The sequence below is a fragment of the Sceloporus occidentalis genome, unplaced genomic scaffold (genome assembly GCF_023333645.1).
Source record: "Sceloporus occidentalis isolate IW3139 unplaced genomic scaffold, rSceOcc1.0.p SCAF_13, whole genome shotgun sequence".
NCBI lineage: Eukaryota > Metazoa > Chordata > Lepidosauria > Squamata > Phrynosomatidae > Sceloporus > Sceloporus occidentalis.
The window spans coordinates 9,698,329-9,715,780 of NW_028316993.1; the positions used below are offsets into that span (position 1 = coordinate 9,698,329).

The 17,452-nt window shown below is 41.8% G+C and overlaps 1 protein-coding gene across 1 annotated transcript; it reads left to right on the top strand.

Moving 5' to 3' along the window:
• Positions 1 to 1,369: 1,369 nt before the first annotated feature.
• On the top strand, positions 1,370 to 15,335 carry TYROBP (transmembrane immune signaling adaptor TYROBP). Its single transcript, XM_089478905.1, has 5 exons — positions 1,370 to 1,504; positions 6,821 to 6,838; positions 10,288 to 10,428; positions 13,226 to 13,260; positions 13,980 to 15,335. The coding sequence occupies exons 1-5, from the start codon at positions 1,444 to 1,446 to the stop codon at positions 14,043 to 14,045; spliced, it is 321 nt and encodes a 106-aa protein (XP_089335031.1). The 5' UTR covers positions 1,370 to 1,443; the 3' UTR covers positions 14,046 to 15,335.
• Positions 15,336 to 17,452: the final 2,117 nt, after the last annotated feature.

A 17,452-nucleotide genomic window follows, 5' to 3' on the forward strand; every position in this document is an offset into this window, starting at 1 on the left:
CACTGGTCACTTTTTTCCAGGATGAAAAGGAGCCATTGCTGAGCACCCTTTGGCTTTGGCTGGTCAACCGATGACTAATCCACCTAATAGCTGCATTGGCTAACCCCCATTTTACAAACTTATGTGCAAGAATGTCATGGAGAACCTTGTCAAAGGCCTTACTGAAATCAAGATATACTATATCCACAGCAATTCTTTCATCTACCAAGCTGGTAATTTTATAAAAATAAAGAGAGAGAGATTAGATTTGTTTGGCATGACTTGTTTCTCTGAAACCCATGTTGACTTTTTGTGATTATGGAATTGCCTTCTAGATGTTCACGAACTCTCTGTTTAATGATCTGCTGTAGAATCTTTCCTGATATTGATGTCAGACCAACTGGACAATAATTGTTGGGATACTCTTTTCCCCCCTTTTTGAAGATGGGGCAATGTTTGCCCTCCTCCCCTTTACTTGCTGCCTGTGCAAGTTTCTTCCTCCCATTGTTGGGTCCTTGCCCTGTTTGCCTTGTTCCCTCTATGACTGTTTGACTATTTTCTCCAGCCCTTTTGCCTCCCAGAATATTGTCTCTCTCCCCTACATAACTCAGTTTAAAGCCATCTGGTGTGCAGTCTGCCTCTCTTTCTGACTTCCACCTTTCCTAGCATGACTATCTTTTCTAATGAGTCATGCCTTCGCATGATGTGGCCAAAATACAACAACCTCAATTTAGTCAACTTGTCTTCCAGGGAGAGTTTGGCCTTGATCTGTTCTAAGACCCATCCATTTGTCATTTTGGCCATCCATGGTATCCTCAGCACTCTTCTCCAGCACCACATCTTAAATGAGTTGATTTTCTTTCTATTAGTTTTATTCCACTTTCCAGCTGTCACATCCATACCTGGCGATGGAGCATACAATGCCTTGGATGAGCCTAACTTTGGTGTTCAGTATCACATCTTTGCTCTTTAGGATCTTGTCTAGTTCTTTCATAGCTGCCCCTCCGCATTCTAGCCTTCTTCTGATCTCTTGACTGCAGTCTCCATTCTGATCAATGTTTGATTTCTCCCCTACTTGACTTTTAAAAATTATTTCAATTTTTGAACAATATTGTGAAAATTCTTGTCAAAACACAACCCAGACAAAAATGATCATTCATTGCTAAGATACTGTAATGGAAGAAAGGAAATTAGGAGCTCTGTCTCTTTTTTTCTGACTCTGGACTCACTTCCCCTGGGGAAGTAGGATGCATTCACCATATGACTCCCGCCCCTATGACATCTCCCTTCCTCTTTTTGAGGTTTCCTGCTTAGAACTATTTCTATTTCTTCACTCTTGTCCTTCAGCAAGACGCTGCTACAGTCCCAAGGGAGCTTCCAACCCCTTGGGAGCACAAAATCAGATCAACCTTAGTCAGAAACATATTGAGATCCAGCTCCATTCCCAGTTTGGGAGCCCTTGTGATGGACCAACTAGGAATCCCTGTCCTCCATATTATCCTGGGCTTGGCTTGTGCACAGCTGGGTGAGTCGGATCAAACATTTCTTCTTCTGTCTTTGGCCTCCTCTGCAGCTTTGGATCCTTCCCTTGACCCCCATCACTCCCCTATCAGCCCTTGAACAGCCATTTCCTTGTGCCATCCAATTTTATTGCCAGAGATCAGGAGAAACTACAATCCGCCCTTGGTATCAGCTGAGGTTTGGTTCGGGAATTCCCCATGGAACCAAAATCTGTAGATGCCCAATTCCTATTAAATACAATGGCATAGTGCAATGGTGATATTTAGAACAGTAAAATTAAGGTTTGCATTTTGGAATTTAATTTTTTTTTTTTTTTGGTATATTTTTAAGCTGTGGATGGTTGGATCTGTGGATAAAAAAAATCTGTGGATATGGTGGGATGACTGCATCCTAAACACACAAAGACTCTTCCAATATCTTCTAAGGAGTGTTATGTGACTTACATCACAATTTTAGAGTTTATCTCCTTTAATCTGGTCCTCTTCCACCCAAAATACTCTGAGACACTTCTCTCATATCATAGCTTACTTCAATCTAACATTGGTAGCTTTTCCCTAGCCTGTTAACATTAATAGGATATATTCCAGAGAATTTGTGAGCAAATTCTGACATAGGTTTGGGCATGATGGTCACAAGAAATGAGATATGCATACAAAATGGCCTCTTGGGGTTTCTCTTTCTTACAGTCTTGTCTTTCAACTGCTGTTCACTCATCATGGAGGAAAGTGTGAGTTCTTTAACGTCACCTTGTTGGTATGCGTTGTTACCCACAAAGGCTCACACAGGACCAGAATGGGGCAATGAGAGGACACTCTGTCAGCTTCCCTTCTTGTGTAACATGAGGAAACGTGATTGGAAAAAAAAAGGACACAGTAGGAGGGTTAGGCCTCAGCCTGAACCTTTTAAAGGCTTTCATACTTTGTCTTACAAGCGTTTTGCACTCTGGAATATGGGAGATGGGGTGGATGGATGTCTGTGTAGGAAACTGAGCAGTCAGTCATCCTCAATGGGGTCCCTTTCAGATTTGTTGGACTACAGCTTTCATCATACCCGCTTTCAGGAGAAGCAATGGGAGTTATAGTATGGCATTATCCTGGCTTGCCAAGTTGGAGATGGCAGACCAAGCCTGTTGAGTGCAGCAGAGGAAATGTGGCTAGTTATGCTCTGCTTTACTGACCTGAAATCAGCCGTTTCTGACTTTTGTCAGTTGTCAGACTAATTTTTTCTGCATCTAATATTCTGTTCTTTACTGAACAGGAGCAGGCCGGCCGTTATTTTGTCCCCTTTAAAAAGTGACAACCCAGATACTCATATGTTTCCTTGAGGAGTTTTCCTAATAGGCAAACATCTCAATCCCTCCTTCTGTATTTCTTCACCTTAGCTTCAACAGGCTACAGATAAGGAATAATCATTTATTATTTCAATGCAAGTATCTATTTTGCATCCATTGAGACTCCTTGCAAACAAATCTTGTCCTGCCTCCACTACAAAACCAGGTGACATTTTTAAATTGTGACTGGCTAAAAATGGGTACATATGTAGTGACACATTTTGGTCACTGAGGGTAATCATACATTACAAAAGCATGCACAAATATGCATAGTTTAAAAACGCAAAACCCCACACCAATTTAATTGTAAAAGGGAAAGGGAAAAAATCCAGTCCAATAGAAACAAGGACAAGATGGGAATGGAGGTAGAATTCAGAGAAATGCAACAAAACTGAGGTTGGCTTTCACTTAGTTAGTTCCTAAGATCAGACAGCATCTGATGCTTGCAGGATACTGAGGAGATTTATTTATATTACACACAAAAACACATTTTTCCATCAAATTTGCTCAAAGCAGCATTCATAGTTCTCCTTCCAGCTTTGATCCTCACAAAGTCCCCACAGTGTAGTTTAGGCTGAAAGACAGTGACTGTTCCAAGATCACTCAGTGAGTTTTATGGCTCAGTGGGAATACTGAGAATGCAGATCTTCAAGTCCAACACTCTAACCACTACACCACATTGTTTTCCAGTGAGGATGGTGAGTATGATGATGACAGTATGATGGCAACAGTAATCCCCTGCGTTTTGTCTCCAGCGACTGATAAACAGAGCAATATGCAGCCTTAGATAAAGCTTCTGTTTTTAACTGTCAAGGCTGTCACAAGCCCAGGCTGAGCTGGGGGAATTATCGCTCTTCTCCGAGAGCTATCTCTGAAAAGTGACACATTATTTATGACAAAAACAAAATGTGCCACTGGAGGTCTGTGATCATATCTCCTAACTTTTTTTTCCTTTCTCACATGGAAGCGGCTCTGGTGTGGTGCTGTGTGGGTTTGTGTGTTCATTTTGATAAAAACATACGTATTTCAAGAGAGGGCTTTTTGACCCATATCTTTCTTACCATTTCCCTGGTCTAAATTTATCCCACAAGCTGCTACAACCCTCTTCCCCCAAAAAAGTCATGTTCCAATACTAGCATTGATTGTTTTATACAGAAAAGTGGGATATTATTATTGTTGTTGTTGTTGTTGTTGTTGTTGTATTAGCTGGTTAAATTATAACACCGTAGGAAACTAAAACAAGACCTTGGGAACATTTTGTAGATTACATGCCCAGAATACCCCAGCCAGAATATTCCTTGGTCATGTTGACTGAAGGACTCTGAGTAGTCCAAAAAGTGGGGATGGGTATAAATTTTGAGCTGTATTTGTTTTAATTTTTGCCAAGTACCAAACTGGGGGAAGGCAGGAAAATAATGATGACGATGAAAATTTTGATGGTGGTGGTGGCGGCTGGCAGTTTGCTTGGGACTTTGTTATTGCGTGTCCTCGAGTTGTTCCTGATTTATAGCAACTTATCACAGTTTTCTTGGCAAGATTTATTCAGAGCTGGTTTGCCACTGCCTTCCTCTGAGACTGAAAGAATGTAACTTGCCCAAGGTATCCCAGCAGGTTTCCAGGGCTAAGTGGAGATTCAAGCCCTGGGCTCCAGGTTCCTAGTCCAGCATCCAAACCACTAAACCACACTGTCGTGGGATTTAACATCTTTGTAAATGGCCTTACATGTACACGAAGCAGAATTTAGTAGTTTTGCAACATCCATATTAACTTAGAGGTTGCCGTGCTGTTACAGTATATGAATGTCCATTACACAATGGTAGCCAGCGGAGTGACTGATGCACCATGCCCCAATGTGCAATGTCATGAAAGTGTATCCAGGGACTGGCTACAAAGTGTCAAAGCACAGCAAGTGCATTCGATGTTTTATCAGAAATCCCCAGTGCACATTGGAGCACATTTACAAGTGGCTGGATGCACATATTTACAATTCACTAATAGGCTTTCTGCAAGGTAGCTCCAAATTTGTAGTCATAAAATATAGACCAGTGATGGCGAACCTATGGCACACATGCCAGAGGTGGCACTCAGAACCCTCTCTGCGAGCACATGTGCCATCGTCCCAACACAGAGGGGAAACAAAAGATCCCAGTAATAAAAATGTATTTTCTAAGGCTTCCCCATGAATGCTTCCATGATGGAAGGAAAGCAGGAAGCCTCTGTGACGTTTCAGAAGCACAAAAGATGATCCCATCTCCGGCGCTTCTGAAACATTTGGGCAACACTTCAGCAACATTTGGCAGTGGTAAGTGGCCCTGTGTGATAAACTCCAATGACAGGATAAGCACAACGTCGTATGAAAATTTTTTCGTGATCACGCCAAAAGGATGGGAAAAGGATTTCCTATCTGATAATTTCCTATGATTCCACTTTAATTGCCATAGCTAGATCCTATGGAGGGCACTAGAGCTCTCTGGATCAACATTCTAAATGCCTCTGCCTAAATACAAATCCCAGGATTCCACACAATAGAATTAGGGCAGTTAAAGTGGAATCATAGCACTAAGAGTAAAATGGCCCTCAGTTTCACCAGCCTAAACATGAAGGCACTGACTGACGGCAATAAATGGAGAGCTGGATTCTTTCATGCTTGCCATGAAACAGATTCTTTTTAAGGAATGGATATGTTTTCTCTTTCACACACACACACACCACACTGGAGGCACTGAGTTGCACATATAAGCTTTTATCTACTTTCCTACTCTTGCAATTCAAAGTAGCCTCAGCATTGCGGTCAACTTGACATGATTGTATCTGTTTCCTTTTATTATTTTGAGGTGTTTAGCAGATTACTAGCCTGCACTGTTTGTTTTCTGTCCAGTAATTCTTCATCTTGAAAGTGCAGAAACTGTGAATATTCTCAGCACAATAACCCTATCCTGACAAGAGGAGAGGGATGGTTTTTAAAGCGCTACCACCACCTTGAAGTTTCTAGCCTTTTAACTTCTAAAGATAATATAAAAAACAATAATATTCAAAATGCAAGAGCGAGAGAGGGATCGAATCTCTATTGTATATAAGAAAAAGTTTTGCAGTGACTTCTCCATAACCACAAACAGAAGGAGAAACATGTTAAGAGCATGGCTTTGGCGCAGCTTCCAGCCTCTTAGGAGGCATGCATCATTTAAACAGCATACCTCCAAAGTGACCCGAACCGGCTTTATTTTGGCCTGTCTGTTCAGGCCCTAAGATTTTATGATATTGGAGAAATCCAGAGGGTGATACAGAAGAGATCTCAGGAGTGGCAATTGTTGTTTTTCAAATGTTCAGAGGTGCCTGGGAATTTCAGTCTTCCCATGTAACTGGGGAGGAGGCCTTTCATCACAAAAGTGGTGCAATATGAGCGGATAAGTGGTACATGATGGGGTCAGGCAGGGAGAGGTATGTATCCCTTGTAAGAAAAATGGAAGTAGAGGAACCAAGCAGCAAGAGTGAAGATCCAAAGTGATCCCCTTTCTGCCCTCCCAGAGGCCAGAGTCAAATTCATTTCAGTTTGTCCCACTCTGTCCTAATTAGTAAGACTCGCTTTAAGTTGGAAATTTTAGCAGTTCCCAGACAACAGCACTTTTGCTTCTTATTCAAGGATTTTTAATTTCTTCCATTAATCAAACATGTTGTTGTTGTGTGCTTTCACATCATTTGCAACTTCTGGGGTCCCTAAAGAGAATGTATCATGGGGTTTTCTTGGCAAGGCATGCTCCAAGGAGGTTTGCCATTGCCTTCCCATCAGGCTGAGAGAGAGTGTGGTTTCCCTAAGCTTTATTTCTATGGTTGAACAGGAATTTGAGCCATTGTATCCTGGAATCCTACTCCATCACTCAAACCGACACTCAAGCCACACAATATGGCTTGAATGGAAACAAATCAAGGGAGGGAACAATCTGAAAAATGTCACTTCAGTAATGGACTAACTCCCATTTCTTTTTCTTGTAGGAGCAGCCCAACAGAGAGGTAAGAGTCTACTTGCACTGCCTTTTGTAATATTTTGAACTACTAACTTTGTAAATCGTGGGGACTACTTTGAAACTGTTTTTAATTTAAAGCTGATTAATTATTTTATTTTTATGTATTTATTTTATTAAAATATTTATATCCTACCCTATGTCTGAAGTTGTCAGGGTGTTAAACTGCCAGGTCTCAGGGCTGGGCCATGAGACTGGACAATCTCCAGATTCCAGTTGGGAAATGAGGATGCAACTTCCCTAGTTGGAACAAGTCAGGGCTCAGGTCCAGGCAAGAGATCACTATGTGAGAAGAAAGATAGCACTATGTGTAAAACTCCAGCTTAGCTAGAAGAGCAGCAGCAGCAGCTTCCTACAGTTTACAAGGCTAAGGTTGCATTTGCACTGCAAAAATAATCCAGTCTGACACCACTTTAACTGCCCTGGATCAAAGATATGGAATTCTGGGAATGTCGTTTTGTGAGATATTTAGCCTTCTCTGTCACAGCACTCTGGTGTCAAAACAAACCACAGTTCCCAGAATTCTGCAACACTGAGCCATGGTAGCTAGTGGTGTGAAACTGGATTTTTTCTGCAGTGTGGATGCAGACTTAATTGATTTGTTGCTGCAACTTGCAACAGTTCTTTGGGAGGTTTATGTAGTTAGTGTCCTTCTTCCCTCCCAGTCACTGTGGTGCCAGGCATCACGCTTTGCTCTGCTCACCATCCATTTTCTGGCTAGAATCAAGTAGATTAGATTAAGGAGCTTATTGCATTAAAACTAAATGAGCTATTCCCAGGCTAATGTGAAATCACAGTATTATTCCTTTTCACCTAATTAGGGAAACACAATAAGGCACATTTAAAAGCTTATTGCATGCACAAATATGCCGGTTTACCTCTTCCACATTCAATTCAAGATCCGGGATGCCCCCAGATGTTATCAGACCTAAATTGTCTTCAATCTAGCCATGATGCCACTGCCCAGATGCTTCCAGTGATGCTGCCAAGGCACCATTAGCACCCTGGGGCATCGCAGTGACATCACATGTGCACCATCCCATATGGATGTGGTGCACACGTGACATCATTGACGTGTGCACCATGTGGACAGCACTGTGTACGTGCCATGATGGTGTCGCTGTGACATGCTAGGGTTTGGGAGCGTGCAGTTGTTGCGCGCTCCCGAACCCTAAAATCGGTGCCAGCATGCCAATTCCCGCCCGCATGTACTGGGCCTTAGTTAAGACATCCGTCTTAATTTTCAAACAGGAAAATGTGTTCCTTATGTGCATGTGTCTGAATGATAAGCTGTGACTAGCCGTGATTGGTACTTAAGGCATAATGCTTAATAATAATCACTAGGGGCTGTCCATAAGTCTCAGGTTTGGGTCTGGTACCATCCTGAATTGGTTACCCTATGGCTCTGCATACAATAAATAACAATAATTTTAAAAGACTAAAAGCATACTAAATTATTTATCACTTAAAACCAGACAATTTAAAATCAGTTAAAACAATTTAAAATAGTGCCAACTGTAGCACATATGCAAATTGGATAAAATCATTTAGGCCCCATAAAGCCATACTTTATGGTTTGGCAACAGAATGAAACCAGCATTAACACCAATCAGGCCTCCAAGGGGAAGGTAGTACAAGGATGCCATAGTCGAGAAGAGCCTCTCCTGTGTCTTCCTACAAAGTCTTGCCCACGCGGCCCATATGTTGTATAAGTGTCAGTCGCTGGTTTTGTTTTGCATCACAGTTTTATTCTCTTCTTTATATTACTGTATGACACATCTTGAATCCCATATTTAGAAGAAAGGCAGAATATATATCCAATAAATACATATTTTATTATAATGTCATGGTCCACCCTCTAGAGCCTAGTGCAAAACATGCTCAGAATTTCATTTTTAAAAACCACTGAGTTGGGGATTTTATTTATTTATTCTGTTTTGAGTATCAGAACTGAAGGGAGAATGCAGTCTTCCCATGTAAAAATCTGCCTTTAGTTCCCACACTGTGATGATGAACACACCCGCACCTTCTCATTTGAACAGTATTATTCAGGGCAGGAGGGAAATCAATGTGTTACTCCTATGGTTAAACAATTGTGAGTCTGAGAGATACTTGGTGATCTACTGCAAATTGCCCAGAAATCCACCAGTAGATCTAGATCTACCTTCTGCCCACCTGAATTGTAAAGTGGACAAACAGATGCTGGAGGGATATGGAATGAAGAAATGTTTATTTGGCCTATGCAGCCAATATGCCTATATTTAAAACTGGGCAGATGCAGCTTAAACTTTCAATTCTTTGCTTCCTCTAAATTGCTTCTCTACAAACAACTCAGGAAACTCTTTGGTTCCTACTGTCAGTCGCTACACTCATGAATCTGGTCTTGTGGAGTTTTTTAAATGCATTTCTTCCATATTATGTCCTATTCAGAGACACAACACCTGTTCTGTCTTACATCTGGACTACTAATAAGATCCACGCCTGGTTCCTTTAAATAATGCCACAGCATCTGGCCCCATCTGCTAAGGCTCCCAGGTCTTCATGTGTGTGTGTTTTCCTCATTTAGCTGAGCTGGTGTTGTTTATTTGCATGGCATACTATGTGCCACTGTGCATTAATTAAACAGACACCCTGAGACTTTGCCATTCAACAACAGAACAATACACAGATTAACATGCAAATCACTTCCCCCTCAACCATCAGCAATATACCCCACTCTCTTCCATGCCAGTATTCTATGAAGGTGCCAGCCACAGCTCCTGGCAAAACGTCAGGGGGAAAAAACTCTTCTAGAAAGCAGCCTCATAGCCTGAAAAACTCACAAAAAACTATGGATGTGGGCCATGAAAGCCTTCAACTTCACATATGTGCAATTTTGTTTGATGCTTAATGTATCATGCTTTATAACATCTCCAGCAGCTAAGGGGCTCTTCAGACTGGCCATTAAAGCTGGCCTGGTGTGCGGAGTCAGCACACCCCAAATCCGCACACCGCTCCACATGGCATGCAACATCAAGGCACTCCTCCGGTGCTGCATCCAGACAATGCAGCTACAAAGGATCCCTGTATAGCCATGGCGCCGTGACTATCATGCTCTTTCCAGGATGCAAAAAGGAGCCGCTTTTTGCAGCTCCTTTTCATGCCCCAGAAATGCTGGATCAGGGCTGCAGCGTGCAGTTGCCATGGCCTCAATCTGGCTGAAGATCTGGCTATTTGTACAGCCGCTTATTTAAGGTCACTCTTGCTACATCACTAGGAAGATTACTACATATGGCTTTTAAACCATTATTTCAGCCAGAGGGAAAAAAATAGCTTTGGCACTGTTTATTGCACAACACTGTTAGCTGCCTTTTGATGATAATACCCCAGGATCCTGAGGCAACCCTAATGGGGCCAGGACTGCTTCTCCCATGTCTATCCATTACCATTTCTTTTCAGATTGTGGCAACTGCTACCAGCTCAGTCCAGGTGCCATCGCTGGTGTAGTGCTGGGAGATCTGCTCCTGACTTTGCTCATCGCCTTGGCAGTGTACTACGTGTCCAGCTGCATCTATCAACGGCAGTCAGCAGCCAGCAGTGGTGAGGAGGGAGGGTTTTAGGGGGGGATTTTTCATTCCTCTTGTGTATTTGGTCATACCTCTCTGTGGCTGTGTCCCACATATTATGGCAGTTTGATAGCACTTGAATTGCTGTATATCCATTTTATGGAATTATGGGGTTTGCAGTTTGGTGAGATACTGAGAGAGCTCTATAAGAGAGCTCTAGGCCAGTGGTTCTGATCCTGTGGTCCTCCAGATGTTTGGCAGTTCAACTCCCAAAATTCCTGGACACAGGCTGTATGGGCTAGAGCTTCTGGAAGCTATTGTCCAAATCACCCGAAGGACCAAAAATTGAGAAGTGTTCCTCTAGTCCTGTCTCCTGAAGTACAGCACCATAGCTCTCTGCAGAGAATTGTATGTGCCCTTCACTAAACTCCAAATCTCAGGGTTTCAGAGGAAAGAGGTATAGTAGTTAGTGGTATCAAAGTAGTGTAACTGTGCCGTGTGGATAGATCCTGTGATACATGAGCAGCTGATAGCACATATATGCCAGTAAAGGGACTAGAAACCTGTAGGTTTGTTCCAAATGGGTGTGCACTAACTGTGTGCATGAGAGTAGTAGGTGAGTGTAGAACTGTTGGTCACAAATGCCAGGGCATGGGCAACTGCAAAAGGTCCAAGAACTGCACCCATCCCATTTTTCACACACACCCTGAGTACTAAGGGCCATTCTCCATAGCAGCCAGTGGCTTCCATATCAGTGGGATGGCAGATGTGCTTCAGGTAAAATCACATAGTTGGAAGGAGCTTCATGCCCCACTGAGTCCAAAAGATCTACAGCTAAATTATCCCAGCAAGTAGCAGACCTTAATTTGAATTTTAAAGAAGTTATATCCAAAATGCTGAAGCGTCTCTCCATATAGGTTCAGCACTATGGACAAGTCCTTTATAGTTGATTAAAATCCAGATTTATCACCCCATTGACACAAGAGCCATCACTTCCTCCATCCACATATTTTCACACAACTAGGAAATTCTGTTTTGCTATTTTTTTAAAAAAAAAATGCTTATTTGTTGGCCTCCAAAAAGGTGTAATGAGAAAATAAAGACGTCTGGGGTAATAATAATAATAATTATAATAATAATAAATAAATAAAATTTTATTTATATCCTGCCCCTTTGAGGTCAGTCGGGGCAGCTAACAATAATAAAATACATTACAATATATATCAAAATCTACTTCCCTTCCCTACAATTGTCGGTAGTGGTGGGGTGGTTCAGAAAAGTGATGATGTGGTCTCTAAGGAGTCTGAGGGCCCCACAAAAGGCTATGCTGGCTAAGAAAATTTTTGGAGCTGTGATTTTTCCCCCCCTCATGTTCCCATCCTCCTGGAGCTTAAAAAGTTGCTTTCATCAAGAATGACTAGAATAACAAACTGAAGCCGCCCATGCCTGAACATGGAGTAGAGTCTTTTAGAAAGAAATTCTTAGATGACAATTGTCACTTACACCTACCCTGCAAAAACCATCTCTGTAAAAAGAGAACATGCTTACTAGTCACCAAGTGTTCAACTGGAAAATTAAAATGGAGAGTTGAAATGCAGTAAACTGAGGAGGGGTGACTGATACCCTAAATATTAGTTAAAAGATTAGAATATGCTGCAGCATTTCGTTGCAGGTGCCACTAGTTTTTATTTCATTTTGTTTAAGTCCAAGTAAAGAAAAACAGTAGACATGTAGTTTCTTGTTTGGTTCTCACAGTGTGCAGACACAGCCTTTACCTGCCATCTTTAACCAAAGCTTTGAACTGTGTCATATCCTCTTGAGTCTGAGTGAAGTAACTTCTGTTCCCTTCTGCTGAAGATTTCTTCTGTTTGCCTTGGGCAGCAATTGCTCGTGCTGGAGAGGGTTTGAAAATGGCATTTCTTGGTCTGTCATGACTAGTAGTTCAGTAAGCTTTAGCCAAGGGGTTGGCACAGTCCATATGTGGCCTGAAGAGCCGGGACATGAAATCTTAACATCCAGAGACAAATTTGGCAGAAAAGTAGTCAAATTCTTTTCACGCTTCTGTTCCACTCCCATATAAAAGAGGCAATTATTGTTAAAAGTTTTAAAAGAGAACATGGAAACAAACCTCCCCCCTGCTTTATGCATTTTAGTTACAGAAGGGATAATGCACAGCTTCTTAATGATAAACATAATGAATAACATCAGGATTCATTGTTGAGGAAATCACGATGTTATAAGATTCAGAATTGTTCAAAAGTCTTTGTAAATTTGACCACACTGAAACACATGGGAGCGGGTGGTTTCTGTATTGTAGAATAAAAACTGTGTCTCCTGATGCTGTTTCTGTATTGTAGAATAAAAGACCCCTGCTATGCCACTCCCCTCCTGTCACTGAGGCCCTTCCTGATAGGCAACCATAGGGTTGCAACTGCTTGTCAGACATAGGTCTAAATATGGCCACCATTTCATTTAACCCTAGCACCTGCATGCAGGAGTGGAAAACATATGGCTCTCCATGTTTGGGGCTCCTGCTCCCCTCAACGCTACCCAATATAGCCAGTAGCAACGAATCATGGGAGATACATTCAACCAACATCTGAAGCGTCACATGCTTCCTAGCCCTCACCTGTATAATCTTCACAAACCAACCTGTATTGATAATGAAGAGATGGTATACTGAAAAATGAAGAACAAGTCAGAAAGGGAAGCATGGATGAAACAGAACAGCACGCACATATTGTCCCTGTCTCTTGCCCATATTTCAGTGGAGTAAAAAAACAGAGAGCATGTCTTTTCTTCAACCTCCCTCTTCACTTTCTTCTTTGCAGACATAAAGAAGAGTCAACATGAGTCCCACTATGAGGTGAGTGTGACAAAATTGTGACCCCCCTAACTTTGTTACAATCATCCAAATGCAATGCTAACATTGACAATAGGCATTGTTGGGGAACCTAACATAACAGCCACCATCTCTGAAAAGAACTGAGCACGGACCTGTCTCTCATAATAGGCACCTCCACAAAGTAAGCATATCTAAAGAGAGAAAGAGGTAAGGTTGTGGTAACCAACAGCCATGCTTTATGAGAGCTCTGGTGCAAGCAGAAAGTGTAGCAGCACCAGAATGGACAAATCCACACTAAAATGTCATACTTTGGAACATCATGAGAAGGCAAGACTCACTAGAAAAGACAGTATTGCTAGGAAAGGTAGAAGGCAGTAGAAAGAGAGGAAGACCACATGACAGATGGATAGACTCAATCAGAAAGGCCATGGCCCTGGGCCTGCAAGACCTAAGCAGAGAAGTAGATAGTGGGGAATGTAGAGATGCCTCATTCACAGGGTTGCCATGAGTCGAGGTCAGCTTGAAGGCAGCTAACAACAAAAGGGCTCAACTGGTGGCACTATGCCAATGAAGTATGGCCCTGGTCTGGGATGTTGCTGCAACAATCTGAAGTATTTGAACACTGTTGGAGAAATTTTAAGAAACATGTCTGATCTAGCAGCGCTCTTCATCAAATAACTGTTAGGTCTGCTGAATAATATAGATATTCCTTGACGCTCTGCTTCTGTCTCATTTCACAGGAACTTCAAGGACACAGACTGGATGTTTACAGTGACATAAGGAGACCTGCAGCCACCTTCAAATAGTCTTCCCTCCTTTCCACCCCTCTTTTGTCCTTCAAAGTCAAAGCTTTGAAATACAAGTTTCTACTCAGTCTCCTCTTGAACAGGTCTACTCAAAATGCTGTCCTTCAAGAGCAGGCCTGCAACTGTGAACTTTCATTTGAATCTTTTCTATGTAACTTCTTCCAAGGAGATCATCTGCTCTGTTTTAGGGTGCCCCTCTCCTCGACAGACATACCCATTGCAGTGTGGGTAAAACTACTATTGTGCAACACAATACAGAATTCTTGGAGCGGGGGGGGGGGGGGGATAAATCCTATCCTTCTCCAAACAGCCATCTTCAAGCAAACATATTCAGGGTTAGCCATGTTGGGCATGCAGCAAAATCCTCCAAAGGCCACAAGCCAGAAAAGAGTGATGCCTTTATTGACCAAACATAATGCGCATCATGTTTGCTTTTGAAGCTCCATTGGCTTCTTCATCAAGCAAATGATGTTTAAAAATCATTCAAGAGATTCCATTTTAACATTAGGAGGAACGTCCAGACAGTAAGGGCTGTTCGACAGTGGAACACACTCCCTTGGAGTGAAGTGGAGTCTCCCTCCTTGGAGGTCTTTAAACAGAGGCTGGATGGTCTTTTGTCAAGGATGCTTTGATTGTGAGTTCCTGCATGTCAGAATGGGGTTGGGCTGGATGGCCTTTGTGGTCTCTTCCAACTCTATGATTCTATTATTCTAGAGTCTATTTTGTTAGAGGCATGGAATGGAGCCTCAGTGGAATGAGCAGACTAACCTTACAAAAGTTTATGCTACAAATTGTTTCTTCCCATTTAGTCTCATAAGTGTCTTTTTATACTACAACATTGCTATCTCTATGAATGAATATTTACACCTGAATCCAACCTAACAACTTGCAGTTATGACTGTGGTTACCATAACTTGCAGTCATGGTAAATTGTATCATACCAGCTTAAGCTCTTTGTCCATCTACCATTGTATTGTCAAGCTAGATTAGCAGAAGCTGTCAAGGGTCACTGCAACGTGATTTTTCTTGTAACTAAAGATCTCATGAATTGAACGCGGGGTCTTTCGTATGCAAAGCAAGTCCTCCACTACTGAGCTAAGCTCCGCTTGCACAGCTCTGGTTCATTTCAGTAAGAGTCATGTAGCAAAGGGTCCTTCCTGGGAGTCTGTGTCATGTGCCTTTACTTTAAGGTTCTGATGCATAAGTTTAAGGATCATGCAGGTTTTGGATGTATGCTTGCTACATACTTATAACTATGAGTATTTGCATATAAATTTGCTTTCCTAATTATTTTCTGTGGAGTGTTTTTCATTTCAATGAAATGAAAAATGATAATGTAAGGCAGTTCTGATGCCACTGTCAGCATAAACTGTCACCGATTTGCTACTTTCCTTCAAGGTAGTCATGTTGCTGTTGGGGCCCACCAATAACCTAACCAGTGGCATCACTAGGATTGGTGTCAACTAATGTGATAACTCATGGTGTCACACACACACCCATGACCTTTCCTATACCACATCATGCAGATCCCTTAGTAATGCTTTTGTACTAATGTTACTCATAAATCATAAGTCCCATATATCATTGAATGTAAAAGGAACAGTTGTGACATAATCAGTTAGCAAAATTAAAATTATATATTTAAATTACAATTTCACAGCCAAAATGTATTTAAAGAAAATTTTAAAAGAATAAAGGAATAAAAGAAATAATATATATATATATATAAACTTTGTAAGTGGCCACCTAACAAGACTATGTTGAAGATGTGAAAGATAAGCCACCTAGTAAATTAGGAAATGGGTGGCAAGTCTGTTCCTGTGGTCAATTGGAAGAAAGGGTTAAGCAATTGTTCTGTCTGTGGTTTGTTTTTAGTCTGATATTTCTCAGCAATGGCAGTGAGGAGTGTGAGACCAGACTACTTCCTCTTGTCTTCTCACTTGGAATGTGAGGCTGAAGGAGGAACTGGTTGCTGTTCCCTCCTACAGAGAAGGCCCTGTTCCGAGGGACTGGATCCAATGCTTGCACAAAGCTCAGTTAGCCACTGGATGGCACTACAAACTGTGTCATTAAATACCTCTTAAAACAGTCCATCTAAAATAATCCAAAAGACACCAGCAATACTAAAATTAAATTAAAATTAAAATTAAAAATCCCATAGCCATAGTGCCAGCCTACAGTTGCCAAGCTTGAGCTCTTTCAGGCCCAGAGATTTCAAAGCCTGAGATTTAAATGATGACCTGTTTTAATGTCACAGAGGATGTCATTAAGCATCAACTATGTTAAGCAGCTATGGACTTTATCACACGGGGGGAAATTGGAGGTTTAAATAGGCATTTTCTGGGGACAGTCGCACAATCGCGGCAAATATTTTCACACACCTTGTGCTTAGAGAGGACTTATCCCTGGAAGAACCAGGAATGCTCCAGGAACAAATCATTCACAGGACTTCCCCAAAGAGAATCCAGGCCCTGAGATCAGGAACCCTAGGTACCACCACTGAAGAGCTCAGAAAACAAAGTCTCAAGACTCAAGTATGTTCAGTTTGGGTTGGTGAGACTTAAAGTAATGGCAATAAACCATTAAGGTTCTGGGACCAGTATGGGCAGTAAGCAAAATTCCTTCTAAGACTATCCTATCCTGGGAAGGATGGCATCTATCTAGATGAAACCAGTCAAAACCATCTTGGCATCATGTGCCCTCTTCCTACCATTACTGGAGAAAGACACAATACTGGTGGAAGCACTGAGTGCAGGGAGAAATAGCCAGAGGAGAAATAGGTAAGGACAGAGACTTCATATGGGAGAAACTAGGAATTGTGTGTTTTGAACCTTGGGTTAATCTAGTAAATTGTCGTAGACGGTGCATGTTTCAGCATCAGTGCCCTCCTGAAGCACACAAAAAAGGACACCACATTAGCATCTAGGATTCACTTGGCAATGGGATGCCTCAAGCCTTGTTTTTTCTTTGCAACTCTTTGCTGCTTTAATGGCCAGCAAAGCTTTGTAGTGTACGGTCCCCGCAAAAATTTCCCCATTTGCTTTGCCTTGTTAAAACATGCTGCAGTCTGCACAGCCATCTCTGCCGAAGCCTCAGCCCTGCAAAAGGACACAAAGTGACTCACACAAACCATCTGATCCTTTTAGGTTTCCATTTTCTCTTTTCTGAACAAACAAACCAACCAACAATTTCTGATCGCTCATGTCTGTTTAGATATAGAGATTGTTTGCTTTGCCGACTCTACAACACACAACATAATAATTGTCCATGTGAGAAGCAACCCATGTCTAGATCTAAACTGCACAATTCTAAAGATTGGCCCTGAGCTTTGTTGATGGTGATTGCAAACGGCAATTGAATATTTAGTATTGCGTGTGTTACTGTTACTTCAGACAGATGGCGGTTTT

Bases quoted from the DNA above. Each gene is read 5' to 3' on its own strand.
- TYROBP (XM_089478905.1), top strand. From the start codon at position 1,444: ATGGACCAACTAGGAATCCCTGTCCTCCATATTATCCTGGGCTTGGCT. The intron at 10,429-13,225 runs GTGAGGAGGGAG...TCTTCTTTGCAG, and splicing joins GCAGTCAGCAGCCAGCAGTG to ACATAAAGAAGAGTCAACAT. The intron at 13,261-13,979 runs GTGAGTGTGACA...CTCATTTCACAG, and splicing joins AACATGAGTCCCACTATGAG to GAACTTCAAGGACACAGACT.